General features: G+C 53.9%; 1 protein-coding gene across 2 annotated transcripts; it reads right to left on the reverse strand.

Moving 5' to 3' along the window:
* Window positions 1-709: 709 nt before the first annotated feature.
* On the reverse strand, window positions 710-19,682 carry CCDC92B (coiled-coil domain containing 92B). Of its 2 annotated transcripts, none has more exons than XM_037153883.2 (4): window positions 19,458-19,682; window positions 10,783-10,935; window positions 6,581-6,628; window positions 710-4,344 (listed from the first exon to the last, which is right to left on the reverse strand). In XM_037153883.2, the coding sequence occupies exons 2-4, from the start codon at window positions 10,910-10,912 to the stop codon at window positions 3,755-3,757; spliced, it is 768 nt and encodes a 255-aa protein (XP_037009778.2). In that variant the 5' UTR covers window positions 10,913-10,935; window positions 19,458-19,682; the 3' UTR covers window positions 710-3,754. The 2 variants fall into 2 exon arrangements, with proteins under 2 accessions (XP_037009778.2, XP_053518722.1); XM_053662747.1 differs by lacking the exon at window positions 19,458-19,682 and adding an exon at window positions 14,375-14,391.
* Between the last annotated feature and the right edge of the window lie 546 nt (window positions 19,683-20,228).

Below are 20,228 nucleotides of genomic sequence, written 5' to 3' on the forward strand. Positions count from 1 at the left end.
GACTAAATAGTCAGGTAGTGCATGTTTTCAAAATTCTCGAGGCACAGTGGTTACAAACCTCAGCCCTAGAGCCATGCACAACACAGACCGACACTGAGGTGACCAGGCTGGAGTTCTCATGGGTGCTGGGTGTGCCGAGCTGTCCAGCTGCAGTCCCGGGATAACTGCCTTAGTGGAGGATAAGAACAGGGCTCCTTGTGGGGTGCTGGGCTTCTTGCAGCTGGATCAGATGGGGGTGGGTGTCAGGGAAGGGGGACCATCACGGCCAAAGATGCCAGAATACAAGGATTCCTTCCGGGCCAGGACAGTGGTCAATCCCAAGTACGGAGCACTTCCAGTTGCTCCTTCCCAACCCTGGCCAGGAGCTTCTGACGTAAGGTCTCCTTTGTTCATGCGTGGAGAGAGGGACAGGACTGGCCCGAGCATAGGGACATTTTAGATGAGTGCCTTCCTCCCTACGAGAGAAATATCCACTGAGTGTACTTTATTATAGAGTCTTGGCTTCCCATCTCACCCAACCCACTGGCTGACCCCCAAACCACTAGATCTTCCATATCCTCCCGGACACCTGTGGCAATAGGGGTGCAGGGTGCCCACAAACAGGCCTGCCTTGTGTATTTTTCAGATATTTTATTAAGAATAAGGCATATGACAATCACCCCTAAAGCACAGGGCTCTATTTTTGTGGGTGAGTGAATACACTCTGAAAAGCATTGGATTAAAAAGCACAGCCAACAGAGAATTTGGAGCAGGATGCCTCCACTCTGCCCTGCACGTCTCCCATTCAAGGCTGGCACCTCCAAGAGCAAGTGCTTAGAGATCCCCGGCTCTCTCTGCACTGAAGAGGTGCTCCACACCCCTAGGCCTCCTTCCTCTTCACAAAGGCGGCCTCCATTCTGCAGCTTACATGGGGAAGGACTACCCCCCAACAACCCTGGAATGGTTTCCCAAACTGCAGGCCACTGCAGGTGGGGTATGGGGAGGCAGGGGCACAGACCCTCACACTGTATTGCCCACTAGTCCCTACTTGCAACTCTCCTTCCTGGGTCTGTCCACACTCAGGGTGTGGCTGGAGCTCCAACTAGGGTCCCTGATCATGTCAACACACCCCTCCCCCAGGGGACCTGTGCAGCAGAGCAGAGGGACGAAGAAACAGTCCTTCCCCTTCTTGTCACCTAAGCATTCCACGCTTACTTTGGGGCGGGTCTTCCTTTGGCAGGGTGGGTCCCCCAGGCTAGGGGAGGGGATGGGGGGTGAGGGGGAGGGCAGAAGCTGAGGACAGGCCACTGTCTCCAGTCCCATTCCCCTCCCTGAGGGTTCTGTTCCAAACCTGGAGCAGGGCAGAGGGCTGGAGGGGAGTGTCTAGTCCAGGAGGGGGATGGGAAAAGGGGATGTCTGTTAAAATTGAACCCTGTATCTGCCTCAGCTTGCTGAGTGGAGTGGGAAGGGCTGGTTGTCTTATTTCCTTTCCCAGGCAGAGAGTTGAGTCAGCCGCCCCAGCACGTAGAGCCTTTCATCTGGGGGATCTCCAAGCACCCCACAGACAATGACCTGTCATTACCTCTGGCTGTTGGAAGAGGGACAGGAGTTGGGAGGTGCCGGTCGGGGTCACCTGAGGATCCCTGGGGTGGGGGTTTGGTAGGATTCCCCAAATGGACACCTTGGATTCAGGAGGGAAGGGAAGAAGGCTATTGCTTTACAGCTGGGGGAGGCCAGTTGGGGGTCGCTATGGCTTTTAGGGGGTGGGTGGCTAAAGCACTTCATCTCTGTAGAAGAATCAACATAACAAAGTCACCCCGTTCACCCCAAAAGTGTGGTTGTAAAGATGAGGGTTTGGGTGGGCACCTCCAGAAAGGCACCCTCTCCCTCCTTTCCACAGTCCTCTGGGCCCTTCAAGGGAGTGTAGCTGAGACAGAGAGGCCTCCCCACCCAGTCGCGCTGTGAAAGGGGGTGACAGGGTACACTGAGTTACACACCCTGGAGGGGAGGCAGAGGGGCGGGCAGAGCAAGGACCCGAGGCCACTACTGTGGCTCAAGTTAGACCAGAGCACTGTCTGTCCCAAGGGTGCCAACACCTTGGCCTCTGCACCCCAGTGGCTGGACACTTGGACCAGGCTGGTTATTGCTCAATGGTCTCAGCAGCCCTGAGTGTGGCAGGCTGGGGCGGGCACTGTGTGTGCGTGGGCTGGAGTATGTGCCTGGGCTTTGCTTCTGGCAGATTTCCCACTCCCTCTAATATACAGAGTGAAAGAGGGTATGATTGGGGATTCCCTCTCTTCTTCATGGGGGCTGTGACGGGAGAAGGGCTTATCTCACCTAGAGACTGGCTCTGCTCCCCACGTGGATCTCTGGGTGACAGAGAATGCTCAGCTTCAGCCGGGGTCAGGGCCTGCCAGGATGGGGTGTTTGCGAGTGAGGTAAAGAGACCCCTCCCTGCCCCACACCTGCCCTCTGCCGTCCCTGGAAGACCTCACAGGCACTTAGGACACAATGCAGGACCTGCAGGACCAACATAAGAAGGATGGCGTGGGGGTGGGGTTTGTCCTTCTTTCTGGGCTGGACTTGGGGTAAGGGCAGAGCTGAACTGGAAACTGCCTTTGGTCATAACAGTGGAGCAGGGTAGAAAGGCAGCTAGCAGGTGGGACATTCCACTTTCCCTTTAGCCACTCCCCAACCTAGACAAAAGGGCACCCCAGCACTGTCAGGTCTGACAGCACTGGGACATCCCTGCAGGGGGCCAGGCTGGGGACTTCCTCCCCAGCAAACTCAAACTCTTATTAATGGTCACTTCCAGGAAGCCAGGCCCTTTCTCCAGCCTCTGGGTGCATCCAGCTAATGACGAAGCTGGGTGAAACTAACACCAAAACACAGGACTAGGAAAACTCCCAGGGCGCCTTCCGACTCCCAGCTACCTCCTGAAAGCAGTTTCTGCCCCTCGGTAGGCCTCAGTGTCCTACATTTCCCCAGCACAGCTCCCAGTCTAAATCCCTCAGTTGGTATCCTGTGGGGGAACTGCACTGGAGACAGCTCTAGACTAGGCTCGGCCACCAAACCCACTCGCAGTACTAAGGGTCTGTGGCGCTACCTTACAGAAGTTCAAACTTCCATCAGGCTATACTTTTCCCACCAGAGGCTCTGGGAGGAGGTGTCTTCTAAAGTGTTAGGTGCTCACCTGTAAGGATCTTATTAGCGGGGTAAGGGAAGGAGAAACGGCTCCGAGGAGAAAGGTCCAGCCTCTAGCCCCCGAACCCGAGCCTCTCCTAGGAGGAAGGCTTGGAGGGAAGGGCAGCGATGCAGGGATTTGGGAGGCCGCAGGGGACTGGGGTGGGGCTGGGGACGGGGAGGGGTACAGCTGGAAGGCCTAGGGGTGCTAAGTGCCACTCCGGTTCCTTTCCTTAGGCCAGACCAGCCTCCCCCTTCCCGCCGAACGATTGTCAATTTTCCCGGGATAGGGCGTGAACCCCGCCCCTCCCCTCCCAGTGGCAGGGTGGGGATCAGTATTGCGAGTCCTCTACCCAAAAGGTGCACTCCTGGAGCTCCTTCGCGTAAGGGGAGAGCTCGAAGCTTCGGAAACGTTGGGAAATACAAAAGGCTGGGGGCGGCTGGAAGGGATGGAGGAGCCGGGGCTGCCGCGGCCCCCTGCCTGGAGGAGGGACCGGCTCCCTCGGCCCCCCAGGCCCTGTCTGCAAGGACCGGGCTACATCCCTAGCCTGTCCGACCTCTCCCACTCCCCACCGCCCCGCCAGCGCCGCCCCTACTCCGGGGCCCCGGGCGCACTGGGCGAGCTGGGCGCAGGCGGTGGGTCAGCTTGGTCCGGGGGCTCCTGAGGTGGCGGCTGGCGCGGGCTGCGGCCGCTGGGCCGCGGGGGCCTCCGGGCGTAGAGGAAGAGCGCGGGGTCGGGCATAGGATCGGTGTCGTCCAAGGTGCAGGCCGCGTGGTCCCAGGAAGCCCAGTCCCGGCCGGAGGGGCCCTTGGCGGCGGCCTCCGTAGCGGGCGCGCGGCGAGCCCGTTGGGCGCGCCGGCGGGGTCGGGGTTCAGCTGCTGCGCTGGGGCCCGGGCGCGGTGTCTGCAGTCTCTGGCGTGCGGCGTGCAGCTGGCAGGAGAGGTAGGCGGCCGCCTCGGTGTGCTTCTGCAGCTCTGTGCCCAGCACGGTGGCGCGGTGGCTGCGCCGACGCAGCTCCTCCAGGAAGCGGCGCTCTTCCGTGCGCAGGCTGCAGCGCAGCGCCGAAACCAGCGCCTCGCGTTGCGCCACCTCCCGCCGCAGCTCGGAGTTGGCCGCCGCCCGCTCTGCCAGCTGCGACTCCAGCTCCCGGCACCTGCTCTCTAGCTCCCGCGACGCCGCCTCTGGAAAGGGGAGATAAAGAGAGGCGATGGTGAAGACAGTTCACCCATCCTCCCAACAAAGCCTTGGGACTCCCTAGCTCTCTGTCACTCCCCAGGGGTACATCAGCCTTTTTCCTCCTCAGGCCCTTTGTATCTATCCTACTCTTTGCTGGCCCTCCCCTCCAATTCTTGGGATTTCAGGGGTGCCCAACCGGCAGCCCAGAATGGCTGTGAATGTGGCCCAACACAAAATCGTAAATTTACTTAAAGCATTGAGGTTTTTTTTTTTGGTAATAACCTGTGTTGCAACATATTTAATGCGTGGCCCAAGACAACAACTCTTCTTTCAGCGTGGTGCAGAAAGGCCAAAAGGTTGGACACCCCTGGAACTCTCCCTGACCATTTTATTTACCCCACAAATATTTCTTGAGACATTACCTTGTGCACTGTGTTAGGCCCTGGGGCTATGGTGGACAAGAAAATATTCTTCACAAAGCTTACAGCAGGCACAGTGGGAAAAGGATAGGGCATGATTACAAATGCAGGCGAGATTCGTATGTGACATGTGACATGTGCCAATCCCATGGCTAAAGGAGAATGTGGTCCAATCAGAGAAGGCTTCCCGGCAGAAGAGTGACTTGGGCTAGTCTCTGAAGGATGAACAGAAGTAGTGAAGAGGGGAGAGGACAGTGCTTGGGATGGAGGCAGCAAGTTGTGCAAAGCCCTGTGGCGGGAGAGACATGCAAGGGCAAGGGCAGGGAAGAACTGGGAGTGTGGGCAGGGAAGGAGAGTGAGTGTGCCGGAACCTTGTCTCACACAGAGGTCACTGCATTTTGTACTTTTCTACTTGTTTGCCTTTGCCCACAGCACTGGGTTTCAGAACCCAGGAGACACACTGGAACCATCCAGGGAGCTTTAAAAAAGTGTCCTCATGCCCTACCAAGGACGGGTTGAATCAGAGTCTCTGGGACTGAACATGGAAAGTGGCACTTGTTAAACCTTCCCGGGTGATCCTGATGGACCCCTAGAGTTGATTCTGGATTCTTAGCTCCATTTCAGCAGGAACAGCATCCGAGACTGACACGAGTGAGTGGAGGGACATAGGTGGCTGAAAGGTGACAAAAGGTGGGTAAAAGGTGGCCCAGAGTTGCCGCTTGAAGAAGTGAGCAGAATTCCTTCAAGTTGTTAAGTGTTTAGATCTTCATACACACCCCCCACACCCATTTGTGAGCTCCTAACATTTTTACCTTAAATTTCTAGCTCTCTCACCCCTAACTCTTGATCTGTATAGCTCTTTAACTATAAACAGCATATCAGGGTGGCAGGAAGTCCATCCTTAAATCTCTCCTAAGAAACACCATTTCCGTGGTTCATTTCGTGAAGCATTTACAGAGTCCCTCCCATGTCTGGTAATGTGTCTTGCACTTTGAGACAATGGGTGCCTCGAAGTTCTGATGTTTAGAGATTGTATAATCTGGTGATTAAACTCTCAACAATGCAACCCTTTTTATTTAAAAAAGTTTTATTTCTGGTAAAAACAACAAAATTTACCATCCTATCAGTTTTTCTTAACCTATCAATTTTTAAGTGCACAGTTCAGCAGCATTACGTATACTCACAGGTTGTACAACGGATCTCTAGCACTTTATCTCACAAAATTGAAACTGTGTAGCCACTATCACCTCCCCACCCCACCTGCCATTTTATGGGTGAAGCAATAATTTGTGTAAAAAATCTTTTGGTGGCACTGTTCCACCGCTGGAACCCATGCTTTTGTAAGGTGAAGGAGTTGCTAGTGTGCACGTGCCTCTTTTCTCCTCTAGGCTCAGCTCCTTGAAGTCAAGGACCTCATATTGTCATTGTGTTGCGTCTTGACACTCAGCATCCTGGAGGATGGGGACACCAGTCACGGGAATCACTTGTGCAAGGGTGGGAGAGACTGGCGAGGTGGGTGAGGAACGACTCTGGGCGAGTGGGCCTCCTGGACACCTTCTCCTCTGGGCTTTCATTCTCCTCCTGTTGCCAGGAGCACGGATGCAGGGCACTGTGCGGCTGGTGCAGGCTGCTCACTGTATGAGGTCATGCAGCAAAATGGGCAGGTGGGGCTACATCCTACCTACGCTGTGCTCAACACGCTGAGGAGTGGCTGTCCCCAAGTCTGGACTGGGGACAGAGAAAGCTTGGTCCTACTAAGTGGTGTGGAAAGGTGACCCATTGGGCCCCCATGACACTTCCCCATCAGTCACCCTCCTCTTACCTTGCTGGTGAGACTGGGCCTCTCGCATCTCCAGGTCGTGGGTCAGTTCTGGGGGGAGAGAAAAGGCAGGTGTGTGTGTCTGTGTGTGTGTGACACAGACACAGGGTCTGGCAGGAGCCCGCTTGAGAGCGTTGGTGGGGTAATAATATGGGTGTAATAATTTATAGTTTTAATTTGAATATTTCACCTAAAATGTCACATGGTGTGCTCAAGTGTGACAGTGTTATGTTACAGAATTACATGCTTATGATTTTGCAATAAATGATTTTGTAATGAAAAAGGGATGTTATTTGTGCTGGGCCCTGTATGTGCCACACATGCACACTGGGGAATCATGGCTCAGGAAAAGTGGCAATAAGGACCCTTAGAAAGCATCGAGATCTGCCCCCTTACCCACTTTACCAGAGCCCAGTGAGGGGAAGAGATGAAGAAAGGTGCCAAGGCACAGCCGGAACCTGACCTGCCTGATTCTGAGCCCAGAGGTCTTTCCAGTGCAAGCTTTGTGGCCCAGATTTGGGGGTTAGTTCGACCCTGGAGGAATCGAGGAGCCTGCTTGTGTCGGGGGCTAGGTGAGCATCACTCCTTCTCGGGGGTGATGCGCAAATGTTTAACATGCCAACTGATGCGAGTTGGTCTGAAGGACCCCCTACTGCACAGGGCACAGATGCTTTAGTGTTCAGTTGGCAGATCCGGGAAGGCTGGAGTCTCCTGGGATGTGCGGGGTCACTGGAGGGGGCTCAAGGTAGAAGCTATGTACCAACAGGACACATGTGTTCCACTGTTTTCACACCCCCTACTGCTGAGCCAATGTTATTTTTTGAACACCAGCCCTGCCCCTTTCCCAGCTGGGGGCAGGGTTCTCCAAGCTCCACCACGACAGCGCCACCTGGTGATGAAAAGCCTGCAGTGCTCTTGGCACCATGTGTGTGGGTTGGCACTGGGCGCCCAGGGCAGCCAAGGAACCTGCCAAGGGTGCTGGTGCCTGAGCGGTTTCCTCCTGGGCCTGGCAGCCACTCCACACCTCTCTGCCTGCCTGTCTTCTCAGCCCCATTCCTTACAGGCCAAAAAGCCTTATCCCTCAGCCAGCTGAATTTGCTCACTCCCCCATTCCCCCAACTCCCCCAGTAGCTGGGAAAGGGGCACAGTGAAGCTAGGGAGCCACAGCTAGCTGGGTGAGGGCAGCACCCACTCAGGAGCACCCCTGTGTACCTGCAGGAGCTCAGTCGGGTGCCCAGAGGGAGAAAGTGTGAACGTGGGGTGGGAGAAGGTAACACATCCCAGGGACGGCCCCTGCAGCCAGCACCTGCAGAGACAGCCTGCGGGCCCTCTGCCAGCCCCTCCTCTCTGCCCTCACCCAGCTCTTCAGGAGACCAAGGTCTTTGCTGGGGTGCCTTCCCTGGGGAGGCCAGCTGTTGCTAGGAGACAAAGAGGTAGGGTACCCAGGGCTTTTGCTGTGACCGCAGCCTGAACCTCCTTCCTAGGGTCCCTGGAGGACACTGATGCCTCTGCCCGCAGGGCTTCCTGGGACCAAGTTAGTCCCTCCTCCAAGGCCCTGCACTGTAGCTCCAGGGAATGTGGAACAGGTTCAGGGACAAAGCCCAGGGACTTTGGCTCTGCCATTAACTCCCAGTGGGCTGGTTGCTCCTGGCCCTTAATCATGGGAGCTGGGGGAGGGGAGATGAATCTCAGCTGGACATCCCTCTCCCACACATCAAAGCTCCCTGCTCATCTTCTGGCCAGAGTCCCTTCAGTTTATAAGAGCATTCTGTGAGGTCAGATGCCCTGTGACCTTGGGCCAGCACCTCGCTGAGCCTCAGTTTTCTCCTCTGCAAAATGGGAACAGAACTGCTCCTGCCTCACACAGGGCTGTTGCTGGGATTAAACGAGAGAAACAAACGGAGGGTTCGGCCCAGGCCTGAGTCGGTGCTGAACGCACGGGGGTAGTTCTTGTTGTCATCCAGCTGCCCTGGCACCCAGAACACGCTCATGCACCTCCGAGCCCTTCGTTCTGAATCTTCACAGCCTTCCCACAGGCCCTCCCAGCACCCTGCCCCTTGGTTACTACACTGGCTCCTCCCCTCCCCCCGTCCGGTTCCTAGCCTCCTGAGCCCTCTCGCATCTCTCTCTGCCTCTGTCTTTTTAAAAATCTCTTTTGTTCTGGCTGTCTTCTCACTCCCCCACCCCTCGCAGGGAGGGGCCGTGTTTAGTCATTTAGGGCCCAAGAGTGGCTGCCCTAGGCCAGCCCAGAGTTATTTCTTTTTTAAATTTTACTTTCTATTTTCAGAGGGAAGGAAGGGAGAAAGAGAAGGAGAGTAACATTGATGTGTGAGAGATACATTGATCGGTTGCCCCTTGCACACTCCCATTTGCCCCCATCTGGGGACCTGGCCTGGAACCCAGGGATGTGCCCTGACTGGGAACCAAACCGGCGACCTTTGTGTTTACAGGCCAGCACTCAATCTGCTGAGCCACACCAGCCAGAGTTATTTTTAACTCCTTAATCAATAACTAGAGACTGCAGGCCCACACCCATCTGAGGAGGAGGATGGGGCCTGAGGGCCCTCTGTTCCTATTATACTTTCTTGGGACCCTTGCCTGTGTCCTGAGTGAAAGGACCCAGGTCTTTGAAATCAAGGAAAAATGAAAAGAAATTAGAGGAAGAGCTACAGCCTCTTAGGGTTGGCTCATCTCAATTTTCCTTTAATGTTACTGCAGTAAAAAAGTGGCACCAGGCAGGGGTGAGTTGGCATGGGGCTGGCTCTGCTGCCATGCAGGCTGCGGGGAGGTTGCGGGGAGCCTGGCCTCGGCATGGGGCAGCTGAACCTGCACGTGGAGTGGGAGGGGTCTGTGGGGGCTAAGAGTCAGGACAGCTGGATTTTCATGCCAAAGTGAGAAGCCAGGCAGGTCGCTCAAATATTCTGGGCCTCAGTTTCCCTCTGGAGAACGGAAAGCCTCCCACGAGGAGAGGTTGGAAGGGCGATAGAATCTGACCATCTTGGGGAGAGAATGTGTAGAAAACTGCCGAGGCACGCAGGACCAGAAGTCTGGGGATCTGGGTTCTAATCTTAACTCTGCTGTTAACATATTGTGTGACTCTTTCTCTCTGGGCCTCAATTTACCTACTTTCACGATGAGGAGATTGGGCTGTTCTAGCTGAGACACACTGTGAGTTGCTGGCCTGAAGCCTGCTCTGGGAGACTAGGCCTGGGTGAGCCTTTGGGCCAGGGCCAGGCCTCCGAGAGGGCTAGGCAACTGAGGATTTAGCTTTGTCCTCAGTTGCTTTTGTCCTGCTCCCAGATTCAGCTGGTTGCTGAGTCCTTTCCTTCCACCTGTTTCCCACTGGTTCTCCTCTTTCCACGCCCCTTCGTCTCTCCTCTGCACCATTCACCAGCCCCGCTACGCTCTCCCTGCCTCCATCTCCCACCAACTCACCTTCCATTTAACTGCCAGGCTGAGTCTCCTAAAGCAGCATGACGCTGCTCAAAAACCTCCTGTGGCTTCCTACCACCCAAGGGGACAGGCCAAACTTCTTAGCTGTCTTGGCACTTGTTAAGATCTTCCATGATCTGGTTCCAGCTGTATTTCTCACCAGTGTCCTTTATCCATCCAATTCAACTTTTCCTAAACTTTTGGTTTCCTTCCTAAGGACTCTGCCGTGCTGTTCCTTTCATTTGGAATGCTTTCTCTGCCCCCAGTCCTCCCTAATACCTCGCCATGTCTCAATCTTACTCGGCCTGAAGGGAGTGGAAATGCTGCCCCCCTCCGAGGAGCCTGGTCCCCCTCTTCATCACCTGCACCTGGAGCTGGACATGATCCTGCCTGTGAACTCCCGCCAGCCCTGTTTATTTCCCATATATCTTAATATTCTCCCTGGGTGTGTGTCTCCCCACCTAGATGGAGGCTTCTTAGGGCCGGGAGGCACTTGATGAACATTGATTACAAAGGGACAGGAAATTCCCAGGAATGGTTCCCAGGTTTCCCTCTGCTACTGAACCAGAACCCTTTTCCCTGAAACTCATCTCTCACCTCCCGAGACTCTGTTTCCTCACTCAGAAAAATGGGTGATGAACACCCACCAGGCAGGAATGTTGTGAGGCTTGAGAGGCTCCTGGTGGACCCCCCATCGGAGACCATGACTGTGGGGATGACAGCCGCCCCTGCCGCCCCTGCCCCCAACCACCCGTCACCCTTCCTGGCCTCACCTGAGCAGCGTTTCTGCAGCCTCAGGATTTCCAGGTGCAGGTCTCGCAGCAGGGCCATCTGCTCTTTTTTCAGGAAGCTGATGTGGCGTTGCACGCTCTGGATCTGGTGCTCTAGGGACACGGTATCCATGGCAACCCAGGCCTGGGCCCCACCTGGGGAGGATGACAAGGTGAACCCACATCTTCTGGGCCCATGTGCCCTGCCCACCCTCAGATTCCTCACAGACTCCTCCAATCTGGGGGCCTGTTGCTGCCAGGTAGACAGTTCTGCCACTGTGGTCATTTCCCCTGTATTTACTCACCAAAGACTCATGAACAAGTGGGTGTGTTAGCAGGGACGCATAGTTATGCCCATTTAACAGACAAAGAACAAGAGGCCCAGAGGGACATGGCTTCACTCCCCTGTCCCATGGTTTCTTCTGCTTCTCAGAGAGGAAAACCAGTGGAGCAGCAAAGCCAGTAAAGAGAAGCAGAGATGGGTTCTAGCCTGCACCTCAACCAGCTGTGTGACTTTGGGCAAGCCATCTCTCTCTCTGGGCTCCTGGTTTACCCATGGCCAAATTGAGTCGTTCAGTAGAAGCACCCCGAGGTGTCTTCCAGCTCCGCCATCCCGCAAGCATGCCAGCTCAGGGTGCCATCACACGGCAGGGCAGCAGCACGGTTCTGAGCACACCCTGTCCCAGTTCAACTCCATTTCTGAGTGAACCTCCAGCCAGAGCTCTGGGCTCTCCCAGGTCACAGGGGAGGAAGATCTGAGAACGTTTTACTAACACTGACTTTGTGGGCTGAGGCAGTGGTAGAGGGGAGGGTGTTAAGGAGACCCATGCAGTGTACCCAAGGTGGAACTTAAGACACTGATGGGAGGGGATATTTGTACCCCTGGATTCTGATGATGGCCTGGCCTTTCAGCTCTCCCTCTTCTGGCTCCACCCCTTTCCCATGAGTCTCTCCTGTGGTGATGAGTGTCCTGGAAAAGCAGACAGAGGGCAGTGAAGGCCCAGACCCCTGGAGCCCAGGACCCAGAGCTCATGCCTTCCCTGCCAGGGACTCCTTAAGCTTTTGAAGGACCTGCCCCCACCTGTCCCAGGAATGCCCTGGGCTTTGGAGAGGGAGGCCAGTTGACAGATGGCTCCATTCAGTAAATGGTCCCCATCCAGACTGGCTTCCATGTAAGTCTCTGCAAACCCAGACTTTTGTTTGTGGGGTTACAACAAGCAGGTCCACCTGAGACCCTTGGTCATAGGCTCCTCTTTCTGGGCTCCCTTCCCTCATGTCCTCCTGACCCCCCGGGGACGACCAACCGGGCCTTTCTTTTCAGCAGAGGGTGGCCCTTTGGTTGGTAAGAATTGCTACATTTACAGACCATCTGCTACGTTTAAACAACTTTATACACATTACCTTACTTCTGCCAATCATTCTTCAGTAGGTATGACCACCCCCATTTCACAAACTTAGACTCAGAACTGAAGTGACTTGTGCCAGTTCACGTGGTTATGAGTGGCAACAGATTCAATTCACCAACCAACTCTTCTGAATCCAAAGAAGGTTCCTAATATTTACACTGAGGACAATCTTGGGTTTGAATCCTGGGACTTCCAGTTACCTACTGTGTGACTTTGGGCAAGAAAGTTAACCTCTCTGAGCCTTTTCCCCTTCTCTGTAAAATGGGGTTATTAATAGCAACAGTCAGGATTAAATAAGATTAAAGAGAGTGGAGCGCTTATCCCAAGACCTGGCTCAACCAGTCCTACGTCCCTTCTCGTTTCCATTAAATACGTGAGTAGGTTAATCCATGTCTTGATTTGCTCCTCTCCTCACCATTCACTCACTCAATGAGTTACTGTTGCCAACTCTCTGCTGGGTACGGGAAAGACTGATGAACAAAACAAAACCCTCATTCTCATGGAGCTCACAGGGCTAAGGGGAGAGAATCAAACAAACAAAAAATGCATCTCACAATTAATAGTACAAGTAAGTTTACGATTACAATTTGCGGTAGGTGCCACGAAAGAAACCTACAGTATAATATGGAAGAATACAAAGTGGACCTATTTTATTTTAATTTTTTGATTTATTTTTTATTTTAGAGAGAGGAGAAGGGAGGAAAAAAAGAGAGGGAGAGAAACACCGATTGGCAGCCCTCCTTACACACCCCAACCAGGAGCCAGACTCACAACCCAGGCAGGTGCCCTGACCCGGAATTGAACTGACGACCCTGCCAGACAACGCTCAACTAACTAAGCCACACCGGCCAGGGCTAAAGTGGGACCTATTTTAGATCTGGGGTCAGAGAAGGTCTCTTGGAGGAAGTGATTGTAGATGGAGACCTCACGGCAGACAGAATTCTAAGAGGGTCCCCAGGACTCCCAGCTCCCGGTGAGGGTGCCCTCCTATGTTACTCCCTCCCCTTGGGTGTAGGTGGGACTGGGAATGTGGCCGTTTTCACTCCTGTGATTAGGTTTATGACAGGGGTGCAGAGATTGTACAGGTGTAATTAAGTTCTCCAATAAGTTGCTTTGAGTTCATCAAAAGGGAGATTATCCAGTTCAAAGGGCCCTTACTGAAGGAAGAGAGCTGAAGACTGAGCTCTCCTGCAGGTGGCCTGGCAGAGCTAAACTGCCGTGCTAGGCAGCTGCGTGCAAGGACCCAAGAGAGGCTCTAGCTTAGGTGGGGATGGTGCCTGGCTAACAGTGAGCAAGACCATGGGGCTTCAGTCCTATAACCACAAGGAAGTAAATTCTACCAACAACCTAAGGGATCCTAGAAGTGGATCTCTCCCTAGGTAAGTTTTCAGATGAAGATGCGGCTGGTCTTGATTTCAGCCTTGTGCAGAGGACCCAGGAAAAAGTGCCAGACTTCTGATTTTTGGAGACTGTGAGAAAATGCATTCATCTTGCTTTAAGCTACTTAGTTTGTGGTAATTTGTTATGCAGCAGCAGAAAAAGAGTAATACAGACTTCAAGGAAGGGCAGCAGTTAGTCGGAAGAGTACTGGCAAGAGCATCCTGGACAGGAACAGCATTTGTGAAGACCCAGAGGTAGGATAATAACGGTAGCTGACATTTACTGAGTGCCTACTAAGTGCCAAGCCCTATGTGGTAAGTGCTTCACGTGGTCTTTTTGAGAAACAGTGGCACTGCCAGCTGCTGATGAAGGCTGATGTGTAAGGTATTGGGAGAACGTTGTAGGAAGTGAGGTTACCAAGGGAAAGACCACACAGGGTCTTGTAAACTATGTTAAGAATTTTGGATTAATAATAAAAGAATTGGGAAGTTATTAAAGGATTTTAGGCAGTGAGGGACATGATTTGCATTTTTAAAAGATCACCGTGGGCCCTGGCTGGTGTGGCTCAGTGGACTGAGTGCCAGCCTGCGAACCAAAATGTCGCCTGTTTGATTCCCATTTGGGGCACATGCCTGGGTTGCAGGCCAGATCCCCAGTAGGGAGCATGTGAGAGGCAACCGCACATTGATATTTCTCTCTCTCCCTCCCTTCCTTCCCCTCTCTCTAAAAGTAAATAAATAAAATCTTAAAAAAAAGAATCACCAAGGTTGCCATGGGGAGGGCAGGTTAAGAGGGAGCAAAGTGGATACCGGGAGGCTGGAGAGAATGTAGCAGCAGTCCAGGTGAGAGATGATGGCAGCCTGGACCACACCACGGAAGGAGGGATGGAGAGAAGTTAAGTCCCAGGTGTGTTCTGGGGGCAGAATTGGCAAGACATGGGGATAGATTGGATTAGGTCAGTAATTTTCAACCTTTTCATTTCAAGGCACACAAACTAATTACTAAAATTCTGCAGCACACCAAAAATGTATTTGTTACCACTCTAATTAAAAAAGTTATAACTTTGATTCACTGACACTGGATAGCTATGGTTATGTTGGCTGTTGTCATTTTTTTTATTTGACAATCTAAAGAAAAAGAGGTCAGTGCCCCTGACTAAATAGTCAGGTAGTGCATGTTTTAAAAATTCTTATGCAGACCACGTGAAAATCAGTGAATCAGGCCATGAAGGGGAGGGGGGTGTCCAGGATGTTTACGTTTCCCGGCTTGGGCAACTCAAATACGAAGATACATTTTCCGGACCGTCCCCACGTCCTCATTTTTCACGTCGGACCTTTTCTCTATCTAAGCACTCCCTAAGGCGATCTCGCCCAATCCCGTGGTCGTAAATTCTATTTATACGTTGCCCGTGAGCTAACTCTCCCCGAACACTGGACTGACTACCCAGCACAAATGTCTGGACGTCCAGTGGGCCCCTCCGACTTGTAAGTCCCAGTGCCCTGTGATCTCTCCTGCACACCTGCTCTCTCGCCTGCGGTTCGCCATCTGGGTGGACGGCACTGCGATTGGCTTCTTCACTCCGCTGCTCGGGACAAACGATCAGGAGTCGTCTTTCAGTTATCTTTGTACCCATCTGCAAATCCTGCTGGCTTTATCTTCAGACAACATCCTAAATCCAATCAGGTGTCACCAGATCCACTGTGATTCCCTAGTCACTGCCCCTGCTGTCCCTCCACTGCAGTAGCCTCCTAACTGGCTTCTTGCTTTCCCTCTGGCCCTCGTTTCCGTGTGGCAGCCAGAGTTCCTTTAGTAAATCTGACCAGGTCACCCGTCCCTCACCGAAACCCTCCAATGGCTTCCTGTCACACTCGGAGCCAAGCCCGAAGATCTCACCAGACCTTACACATCATCCCCAGCTCTGTTTACCCTCGTCTCCTGCTGTTCTCCCGCTGTTGGCTCCGTCCCAGTCCCTGTGGCCTCCTTGCTATTTCCTGAACATGCCAAGCATACCCTTGGCTCGGGGACTTCGTATATGCTGTCCCCTCTAGCAGGAATGCCCTGTGCCGAGATACCCTCATGACCCGTCTCTCCCTTCATTCAGGACTCTGTTCAAAGGTCACGTAATCAGGATCCGTCTCTGATGATCTGATTTAAATAGGCCTCTCTGCCCCTCTTCACTCCCTTAATCGGCGTTTTCTTCCAGGACTTGATCACCACATGCATATGTTATATTTCTGTTTACTGTCTGTTTCCCCTGCCAGATTGTTGGCAACACAAGATGAAGGACTGTTTTGTTCCCTAGTACCGAAAACAGAATCCGGCAAATAGGAGGTACTCTGTAAATATCTGCAGAATGCACGGGTGAGTGATTTTGTGGAGCCGGGGCGAACTGATGTGGAGGGGCAGATTTACAGAGAAGGTAAGATCCAGACTGAGACATGCTACGTTTGCTGTGCTCAGGAGACCTCAGACAAGGAGAAATAGATGTCAAGTGAGCAGACAGATATACTGGGGCATCACTCGGGAGAGACAGGTGAGCTCTGTCTGTGCTCATCTGTCTACATGGAAATGTATGGGCCTCTGTGTCTGCACATGTACCTGAGCCCGTGTGTGTGCACGTGTGTGTGCAGGGGGTGCTGTGTCTGTTGAATCTGTATGTCTGCTGTGTGCACAACTGGAGGACGAAGGTGTGCGGCCCAGCGGTGCCTACGATGAAGAGAGAAAATGTCTGTTCCCGGCTGCTGAAACGTGAATTTTTCGGAGGAGTCAAAGCCCATTCCACACAGCCCTGGAGGCTGGACCCTGGCCACAGTGACAGACGGAGCCAGCCAGCTGTTTCTGCGCCTTCCCAGAAGGACCTGAGTATTTGCTTCCAACTAGGCAGCCTGCTCTTCTCAGGGCAGAAATTTGGGTCACAAACGATCCTGGCAAATATTCTTTCTTAGACATTATTGTTCAGTTTGTTTGGGGGAGCGCGGGAGATGGAGTGGGGGAGGGGGAACCAGGGTTAAAGCAGAGCTCCCGTGTGTGGCTGGGGAGTCACGTGTGCTTTGGAAGACCCGACCCAGAAAAAATGTCAGGTTTTCTCATAGAAACGCAGTCCCGGAATCTCCCGGCTTCAGGAGCTCAAGTCTGAGGAAAAGGTCCAGGCCAGTAACGGCAGCTGAGGAGTAGGAGCGCTCGGCCCCATCTTCTGCCCCTACCCAGCTGCAGATGCCCAGCGGCACACTGAGAAGGGTCCTCTGTCCACTGCCCTGGCTACCTCAGCAACTGCACTGTTTCTACTGTCCACCCCTGCCCAGTGCTCCTACTTCTTTGTTTTAATTTTCCAGCTTGATGAAAAACATTCATTTTTAAAGAACTGTCATCAAGGGTCTGTAACACAGGGTTCACAATTTGTAGAGTTAATCCCAAGTATGTATGGCACACCTCAGACCTGGGAAAGTTACAGGGGCATTTGAGGTCTTGCTTCCCTAGAGGTCATCTTTTGGCTCAAACAAATTCAACTCAACTCATTGAAAGAAAGAAAGTTCCCAACATGTTTCCCCTTGGGGAAGTTGGTGAGAGGGGGCTGCTGGGTTTAAGTTCCCAGCCGCAGACAGGGTGGCAGGTGCAGGAACACTCTGACGCTGGCACAATTCTGACTCTCTAAGGCCTGATCCCTGAAAAAGGCTTGACCTCTTGCTTGTCTCTCTGGAGCTTCCGGCTGCCCACTTTCCTCCCCAGCCATCTGCCCACAACTGACTTGGCAAGTAGGAAACTGTGGTTCTCTCCCCCTTGCCACTTCCTAGAGTTCTTTGGGTCGGAAGGACCACAGAGAGTGCAGACTTGCGGCCCTCGCAGGTCTGAAGGGCCTGCAGACTCATCCCAATCAGTGGTTTTCAAACTTGCTCCACAGAGTCCCAGAGTTCTGTAGAGGGGTCTCGGATGTTGCCAAAACGTTTGGGGGAAAGGGCAGGGCTCGAGGCCTTGTTTTATTTTATTTTATTTTTACTCCTCTTTTATATGATGGGCTTGTGCATACAGATTCACTAGAGAAAAGGCTTCTGCTAACCAAAAGTTCGAAAGCCACTTTTATAGTCCAATCTTCCTTTGGGTGGCTAACTACTCCCGCCTCTCTTAGTCTTTTCAATGTGTCCGAGCCCCTGGCACCCCCATCTCTCTCTCAGGCAGACGCAGTGGCTGGGAGGGGGACCAGAGCTGAAGGCTCTTGCTTTCTGCTCTCATGGAGTTTGCAATGTCTGCCTCCCCTCACCCCTGACTGCTCCTCTTGTCCCAGTTTCTATTTCATTCGTCACATTTCTTTCCCCATGGGACTGAAAATATTTATTATTCAGTCAACAAATGTTCTTGCACTGTTCTGAACGCTCAATATCCACATTTTGTTTAAATTATTTAAGCATGCCTTCTTGTTTCAAGGAAAATATTAAACTTATTTTTATCATTCTAATTGCCAAGGAAGGTATGTTAGATAGGACAGCCATGGTAATAAATGAATAAATAAGTGGATTAAAATGTTCTTTCCTTTTCCTAGTTGTTATTCCTCTTAACCACCTGCCTCTGAGGGCAGGGGCAGGAGGGAAAAGAAGGAACTCGAAAAGTCAGTCTCCAACATGGGTGCACAGGTAATAATTCTTTTAGTAACAAATGGTACCGTTCTTAGCATTTTACATAGATGAACTTATCTACCTTCCTAACAGCCCTACAGTAAAGGGCTATTAGTACATCTATCCACTCCAAAGATGAGGAAACAGGCTCAGAGGGGGTAAGGAGCTGGCCCGATATACACAAGGGGCAGTGCCTGGCAACTTGCAGCCCCACACGCCACTCACTGGCGTTTAAGGCCCCGCACAAGGTAAAAGCCGTCCGCGTTTGCAGGAAGATCCTTCCTCTTTGGACTCTACTTCTTGCTGCTCTTACAGCAAACTCTCTTCATTCTTGTGGACATTCGTCATTTCCAGCCCCCCCATCTCTGCCTCCTGAAATGCTTCCCTGACTTTCACCACGCTGAAATGACTCTCTTCCCCACGCATTCCACCAAGTATCACCTCTGACTGTGTGTGTGAGTGTACGTGTGAGTGTGAGTGTGTGTGTGGCTTCTGCTCTAGGCAGGAAGCTTCCTGAGGCTAGGGCTCTGTCTCCCGGAATTCCTGGAGTGAAACAGGAGCACAAGGAATGAGTTGAGCGTTACTGGCAATCACCAAGGCAAGTAAGTGCGTGTATTAAAAAATAATTATTCGCCTCATCCCCAGTCCTTGGCTCTCTTGGGGATCTGCACTGGGAACAAGAAATCAGCTTTTGACAAATGTCTGAGACCGTGTGTAAGGTGGGGTCCCTGGGCTAGTGGTGGAACCAACATTCTCTAGGGGTCTTGTGGTCCTTTCCACTCCGGGGCCCTTCCCCTCCAATACCCCCCTCCCCCAATGAACATCCAAGACCCCCAAGCTCAGAAAAGCAGAGGATCCAGGAGCAGTGGAGTGGGATGTATGGGGAAACCGGAGCTTCCAGCCTCTTCAGTCTTGATGTTCTGCCCTGATTTCGCCTCCAATATGACTCCCAGGGAAGGGGGGGGGCGGTGCATGTGGAGACTACGAAGGACGGGGAGGAGAGGTACCCGGGAGGACAGGGAAAGGCAGGGAGAAAGAAAGATGTGTGAGTGGGAGGTGGCAGTGGCTTGACCCCGACTTCTCCGCACCCTGCCAGGGCCGGGAGGGGCCCGAGTCTGGGCGGTGGAGGACAACTTCTGCCAGTAGCCCCGGGTCCCGTCTGCCTGCCGCGCGCTGCGGTGCCCGGCCCCACGCCGGCCCTCCCGGGGAGCCGAAGCTCAGGCCGCGCCGCTCCTCGCTGGGGCCACCGCGGCGCCCACCCCCCCACGCCCACCAGCCTCCTCACCTTCAGGACCGGAGGGAGCGACCAGCCAGAGGAGCCCTGGGTCCGCGGGCCGGGCTGGGGGAGGAGCTCTCCTTCCCCGCGCTAGCTGCGCCCGGGGTTCCGCAGCGCCCGCCCCGGCTGCCGCGCCATCAGCTGCTCCAAGGCTGCGGGGCCCTGGCGCCGGGGCTCCGGGGGGCTCCGGGGCGCCGAAGGGGGTCTGGGGCAGCCTCCAGGCGTAAACACCCAGCAACGTGACCGGAACTGGCGAAGGAGCCGTACGGGGGAGCTGAGGGGGCGGGAAAGATAAGGGGGGAGGGGAGGGACCTGGGACTGGCGGGGAGGGGCCGTGGGCGGGGCGGGGGGGGAAGGGAGGCTGCTGGCGCGCGGTCGGGGGAGGGGAGAGGGAACCCCAGGAGCCCGGGGAGCCGGGTCTAAGGACCCTCGCTGCCAACCGAAACTCCCCGAGCTGGCTTTGGCTGGGAGCTGGAAGGGAAACCTGGGGAACCCGCCAGCCGGTTGGCGAGCAGGGGCGCGGCGTGTGGGTCAGCACCGCGGACAGCGCCCAGGCCGTCAGGCCGCGATCTGCGCGGCTCCTCGGCCAGTCCCTGGCGTAGGAACCACAGACGGTGCCCACATTGGTCAGGGGACAGTTGGGTGGGGGTGAGCTGACCAGGGATCGGGAAGCCTGCCATGTGCCTATTTGGCAGCAAAGCTGCCCCAGACCGCTCACTAGCCGTATGACCTTGGGTGAATCTCATTACCTCTCTGGGCCCCAGTTGATAAGACACCTTT

Source organism: Artibeus jamaicensis, unplaced genomic scaffold (assembly GCF_021234435.1).
Source record: "Artibeus jamaicensis isolate MK-2021 breed Jamaican fruit bat unplaced genomic scaffold, CSHL_Jam_final contig_2790, whole genome shotgun sequence".
In the NCBI taxonomy this organism is placed as follows: domain Eukaryota; kingdom Metazoa; phylum Chordata; class Mammalia; order Chiroptera; family Phyllostomidae; genus Artibeus; species Artibeus jamaicensis.

Excerpts from the sequence above, each read along its gene's own strand:
- CCDC92B (XM_037153883.2), bottom strand. The coding sequence starts at position 10,912 with ATGGATACCGTGTCCCTAGAGCACCAGATCCAGAGCGTGCAACGCCAC. Across the intron at positions 6,629-10,782 it reads GCTGCAGAAACGCTGCTCAG|AACTGACCCACGACCTGGAG; the intron begins GTGAGGCCAGGA and ends CTCTCCCCCCAG. Across the intron at positions 4,345-6,580 it reads GGCCCAGTCTCACCAGCAAG|AGGCGGCGTCGCGGGAGCTA; the intron begins GTAAGAGGAGGG and ends TCCCCTTTCCAG.